Source organism: Hordeum vulgare, chromosome 5H (genome assembly GCF_904849725.1).
Source record: "Hordeum vulgare subsp. vulgare chromosome 5H, MorexV3_pseudomolecules_assembly, whole genome shotgun sequence".
NCBI classification, from domain to species: domain Eukaryota; kingdom Viridiplantae; phylum Streptophyta; class Magnoliopsida; order Poales; family Poaceae; genus Hordeum; species Hordeum vulgare.
The window spans coordinates 529,814,280-529,820,420 of NC_058522.1; the positions used below are offsets into that span (position 1 = coordinate 529,814,280).

Below are 6,141 nucleotides of genomic sequence, written 5' to 3' on the forward strand. Positions count from 1 at the left end.
GAAGTACACACAAACGTGTCACGAATCTCGAAGCAAACTCTAAACGGTTGATGCTTGGCCGCTACGTAGCGGTGCGGAAAAACTATTTTGATCCGGTGACGCATCGCTCTCGCACGCTCTGACCTGAATACAGCAGCGATCCCGTAGCAAGACGATTTTGTACCATTCATTCGATCCCATGACCACGCGACGATTTTGTACCATACCAAAGTTAGCACTCTACGGCTCTACTTCTGAAGTTGTGAGCAGAGACTCAGCGTGTGTGCGATACGAACGACGTACGCTTCTCGCCAAGCCTCCCCATCATATCATAGAGAGGTTGGTTGGGTAGGTGGAGCGAGCCAGTACGGCTCCATCGCTGCACAACGGCGACGGCCTAGGCGCCTACGACTACGATACGACCCCACGCTGCCACGTATAGGTCCCAGAGACAGTTGTACCGCCACCTGCGCTGCCGCGCAAGCCTTTCCCCCGCTCGCTCCAATCTCTCCCTGCCTCCAGCTCCTCCTTCTTCCACCTCCAGCACAGTCCAGACTCCAGACACCCTTTATTATACGCCAGCAGCCAAAGCCCATAGCTCGACGGTCGGTCGTTTCATGGTTGACACCACCGTACATGGGACATGCCTCCATCACTCTCCGCCCTCCGCTCCCTCCTCACCAGGACGCTGGGCCTGGGCTCGGGCGGCGCGGACCGCAGCGGGGATGAGGAGTCGCAGTCGCAGGCCGCAGGGTCCTCGACCGGCCGGCGGCCGGCGGCGGGGCCTCCGGGGGAGTGCTACGCGTGCACGCAGCCGGGGGTGCCGGCGTTCCACTCCACGACGTGCGACCAGGTGCACTCGCCGGGCTGGGACGCCGACGCCGGCTCCTCGCTAGTGCCCGTGCGCGCCCAGCCGCTCCCGGGGGCCGCCGCCGCCGTCGCCGCCGCGCGCTGGCTGTTCGGGCCGGTGCTCGACCCGCGGAGCAAGCGCGTGCAGCGCTGGAACCGCTGGATCCTGCTGGGCCGCGCGGCCGCGCTGGCCGTCGACCCGCTCTTCTTCTACGCGCTCTCCATCGGCCGCGCGGGCCGCCCCTGCATGTACATGGACGCCGGCCTCGCCGCCGCCGTCACCGCGCTGCGCACCGCCGCCGACGTGGCCCACCTCGCCCACGTCCTCGTCCAGTTCCGCCTCGCCTACGTCTCCCGCGAGTCGCTCGTCGTCGGCTGCGGCAAGCTCGTCTGGGACCCGCGCGCCATCGCCGCCCACTACGCCCGCTCCCTCAAGGGCCTCTGCTTCGACCTCTTCGTCATCCTACCCATCCCCCAGGTCAGCCAGCCTACCTCTCTCACTTCAACTGCCCACCTGTGACCTGTGTACCGTGTACGTATGACCTCCAACGTCGATTTTTACCACCATTTTTCACCATGGAAATCAAATCAAGCTCTGAATCATGGAACCATCCATTAGAACGACATGCCGCGCTCAAGTAGGTGGGCAATAAAATGTGCCAGAATTATGGGCGTAGCCCCATGTCTGGTTCTTAGACAGACCACAGCCTACGTCCTTGTCGGAAATGTTAGCAGTAGGGCACACACATGAGTACACATGGCACGTACAACAGTGCCCACCAGCCAGCCAGTTCATGTGTAAATTTGCAGGTACGTGTCCATGTGTCTACTGGCAGCTTACTGGAACGGCCATGGCCATGGCCATGGCCCTAGCAGCAGAGCGGAGTAGAGAATTCCGATCGAAATTAGCATCAGGACGACAGAGACCGATGCGCGAATAATAAGTACGTACGGATGGTTAGCGGAATGATTGGCGTCAATCAGAATATGACCGTGGATGCGATCGGGAGACGACGATCGAATCATTGATGGAGGGAAATAACAAGGGACAATGACGGTTCGATTATGCGTCCGTCCTGATCTGCATGCGCGGCGCTCATGGTAGGGGCGGCTTGTTTGCACGGCTAAGCTTGCAGCTAGCAAGGAGAGACAGACGATCATCATTCAGGAGTGTAAAATTGTGATTTCTCATGCACTGCGCTGACAGAGATCTCATTTCACCAGACCCTCTCGTGTGGCTGGTGTTCCTGCAACTGACTTATTTTTCGCCGATTATTTACCGGTCTTTATCGCCGAGATCAATCATCCGGTCATTCTTGATATTGAGTGCATGTTCATTCTCTCATTTCGTATAATCGATGCTGTCATTTTTGCGCGTGGCCTTCGGCCTTCGGCGTGGAGTAGTATTTTGCCTATTTGGATCAGCCGTGGCCACAAAATGTTAGTTCTGTCATTTTCATTATTTATGTGACGATATACACGAAAGGTGAAGAGGAGTTATTGTTTAAAAGGACCGCTCAATAATCTGCCTACTTGTTTACCTTCATGATATACATGAAGTAAGCAATTAGAGTGATCAGTAAAGTTATTTTTGTCGTAAGAGAATTTGCTAACACACAAATATCAATGCTATGAGCAGAAGTATTCTGAAAGTGGGGTGTTGAGAAAATGTGCTTATGATAAGGATGCAGTAAATTCTAATTATCACAACATATTAGCTGTATGTTGAAGATATATTCTTGAAGGCCCATAGAGAAACTCCCATAAGCTTCCGAAGGTAGAATTTGAACATATTCTTTTCTGTGTAATATGTATACTTTTCATGGAGTCTGTATGGGACTATGGGTGCTTAGTAGTGAAACAGTGGCTATGTATAGAAATAATCATTGGCAGAATTCTGAACTCTTTTACATCACCTTTTCTCTAATAAGCTGATCCATTAAATCCTGCAGATCATCTTCTGGCTGGTCATACCAAAGTTAATAAGAGAAGAGCAAGTTAAACTTATCATGACGATACTGTTGCTCATATTCGTATTGCAATTTCTTCCCAAGGTGTATCATAGTATATATATCATGAGGAAAATGCAGAAGGTGACAGGTTACATCTTTGGTACAGTATGGTGGGGATTTGGTCTAAATCTTTTTGCCTATTTCATTGCTTCTCATGTGAGTACTCCCTCTTCCATTAAGTTAATTCGAGAATATACTATAACAAGACCATGGATAAGGAATCCCAGAGTACTTTTATTTTGTGCTATTTATTGCAATCATCGATATCTGGTTGTTAGTTTGGTCAATGATGTTTTTGAATTTACACCACACCTAGCAGTATTCTTTTCTAAGAAAATCAATGGTTGGTTCAGAATATCTGCAAACAGTCCTGCTTAAATTGCTTATGAAGCAATAATTGTTTCAAGGGGAAGTACTACCAAGCTGTTGCTGGTGATAATGGAAATTTTGAATCAATAGATGCACTGTTTATATTAAATAAAATACAATTGTCCATATTATTGCTGAACAGGAAACCTGTTCAGACAATCAATTCCATCATGTTTGTTGTTGAATGCTGGTTACGTAAAAGCAGGCTGTCGGTCGAAAGATCAATATGCATAGGAAAAAAAATGGAAGTAAGATGCACATTAAAGAGTACAATGGTTTCAACACAAAGTTCATTTAAGAGAAAAACTTGAACTTAACTACCTAGAAAATGCTTGTATGTAATTTGTTGGCCTGCCCTGCATAAATAAAATATTTGTGGAGTTTCTAATTGAAGAGATCATGCATGCTAAATTTTTATAGGCAATGTTGGTTGTTTATCAAGTTTCTTCCATTTCCAGATTGCAGGTGGGTGTTGGTACGTTCTTGCGATTCAGCGTGTCGCCTCCTGCCTACAATCCGAATGCGAGATAAACAACAATTGCAATTTGATGTCACTGGCTTGCTCCAAGGAGATGTGCTTTCACTTCCCTTGGTCATCAGATATGACTGCATTGGCATGCGATACGAACTTAACTTCTTTCAGCCAACAAAATGTGCCGGCCTGTCTAAGTGGCAATGGCGCCTTTGCTTACGGAATCTACAAGGGAGCCCTTCCTGTTATCTCGAGCAATTCACTTGCTGTCAAAATTCTCTATCCCATATTCTGGGGCCTCATGACCCTCAGGTAATTTATATACTCCATGGTTGTTGTATGCACGTGTTGGTTTATTAATTTTTCCCTTATGAAGACAAAAGATAATTAATATACTGCTCTACCACCACCTCTGCTCGCTTACTGTCTCACACAGTTTGTATGAATCAATTGGCAGCACATTTGGAAATGATCTTGAGCCGACGAGCAACTGGCTTGAGGTGATCTTCAGCATCATTAATGTACTCAGCGGGCTGATGCTCTTCACGCTGCTGATCGGCAACATACAGGTGTGAAGTGCCGCCAATCTCTCTGCCGTTCAGTTCATTCTTACTGCAGCTAGCTACTGATATTCAGCTTCAGTTCATGCTACTGATATTCAGCTTCAGTTATTTCAGTTACTTCAGTAACAGTAACAGGAAATGGTGCATTTTCGCTGCAGGTATTCTTGCACGCCGTGCTGGCGAGGAAGCGGAAGATGCAGCTGCGGTTCCGGGACATGGAGTGGTGGATGAGGCGGCGGCAGCTGCCGTCGCGGCTGCGGCAGCGGGTCCGGAAGTACGAGCGGGAGCGGTGGGCGGCCATCACCGGCGACGAGGAGATGGAGATGATCAAGGACCTCCCCGAGGGCCTCCGGCGGGACATCAAGCGGTACCTCTGCCTGGAGCTGGTGAAGCAGGTGCCCCTGTTCCACGGCATGGACGAGCTGATCCTGGACAACATCTGCGACCGGCTGCGGCCGCTGGTGTTCTGCGGCGGCGAGAAGGTGATCCGGGAGGGCGACCCGGTGCAGCGCATGGTGTTCGTCCTGCAGGGGAAGCTGCGGAGCACGCAGCCGCTGACCAAGGGCGTGGTGGCGGAGTGCGTGCTGGGCGCGGGGAGCTTCCTCGGCGACGAGCTGCTGTCGTGGTGCCTGCGGCGGCCGTTCGTCGACCGGCTGCCGGCGTCGTCGGCCACGTTCGAGTGCGTCGAGGCGGCGCAGGCCTTCTGCCTCGACGCGCCGGACCTGCGCTACATCACGGAGCACTTCCGGTACAAGTTCGCCAACGACAAGCTCAAGCGCACCGCGCGCTACTACTCGTCCAACTGGCGGACGTGGGCCGCCGTCAACGTGCAGCTCGCGTGGAGGAGGTACAGGGCCAGGATGATGGCGACGGCGGTGCTGCCGCCGCCGCCGGCCGGCGCGGCGGGGCCCGAGGACGGGGACCGCCGGCTGCGGCATTATGCGGCCATGTTCATGTCGCTCAGGCCGCACGACCACCTCGAGTAGGCTCGGGACCGTTCGGGTGGCTAGGGGATCGGAGGGGACGTGGGCATGTAGAGGGACCTTGCTTTGGTATAACGTGTATCTGTCACGTTGTAGCTGACAAGGCTCGCCATTTATTAAGGATGATCAGTACAATAATGGAGGTGGAGGTGGTATTTCTTGGTTGGTTTTGCCGATCGATTTTGCAGCCACCATTTTTCGCCAGCAAAGATGGGACATCCACATCCTACGTGAAGGCACGGTGATATTTCTGCCGTTCCGTTTGCTGCTTTGGTCATTCCCGCACAAGGTTCCGCGGTTGCTCCTTTTCTCGAGTGAAGTGCATCGTAGGTCCTTAAATTATTTTAGGGACGTTGTATAGGTCTTTAAATTATGGGAATCGTTTCCCACTCGCGCGTCGGTTGGCACGCCGGTCGTCGCTCGCACGCGCGGGCTCTTGTAACATTTTTTTCGCACGCGCGGGCTCTTGTAACATTTTTTTCACCGGCGCGTTTCGTTGGTCAATGGATGCAACATTTTTTATCCAAATTGTTGTAACCAGTGTCATTTTTGCTGCAAGCATTCTTATTTTATTTTTTTCTTCAGTAAAAAAACTGGATATACGTTTGGTTGCAATTTCAGTTCGTCGGATTTTTCGTTACCAACGATGTTTTTTACTTTTGCTACAACCGTGTTATTTTTTGCTACAACCGGCATCATGTTTTGCTGCAACCGTTCACTAAAAAAGTTCCATACACGTCACATAAATATTTGCTACAACCGGCGTTTGACTTTTACTATCACGTACCATCAGCTTCGTTTTTTTGCTACGATCACGCAGATATTTTTTTGCTACAAATTTTGTTTTTTGTTACAAACGTTGAAAAAATTGCTGCATCGCATCGAAAATTTGTTGTATAGGAGGAAAAATGTTG

General features: G+C 50.7%; 1 protein-coding gene across 1 annotated transcript; it reads left to right on the forward strand.

Annotated features, from left to right (window-relative positions):
- The first annotated feature begins 304 nt into the window (after nucleotides 1-304).
- Nucleotides 305-5,397, forward strand: LOC123452313 (cyclic nucleotide-gated ion channel 2). Its single transcript, XM_045128955.1, has 5 exons — nucleotides 305-1,306; nucleotides 2,781-2,996; nucleotides 3,668-3,993; nucleotides 4,139-4,250; nucleotides 4,403-5,397. Exons 1-5 carry the CDS (start codon nucleotides 623-625, stop codon nucleotides 5,228-5,230), a joined length of 2,166 nt encoding a protein of 721 aa, XP_044984890.1. The 5' UTR covers nucleotides 305-622; the 3' UTR covers nucleotides 5,231-5,397.
- The last annotated feature ends 744 nt before the right edge of the window (nucleotides 5,398-6,141 follow it).

Bases quoted from the DNA above. Each gene is read 5' to 3' on its own strand.
- LOC123452313 (XM_045128955.1), top strand. From the start codon at position 623: ATGCCTCCATCACTCTCCGCCCTCCGCTCCCTCCTCACCAGGACGCTG. The intron at 1,307-2,780 runs GTCAGCCAGCCT...TAAATCCTGCAG, and splicing joins TCATCCTACCCATCCCCCAG to ATCATCTTCTGGCTGGTCAT. The intron at 4,251-4,402 runs GTGTGAAGTGCC...TTTTCGCTGCAG, and splicing joins TGCTGATCGGCAACATACAG to GTATTCTTGCACGCCGTGCT.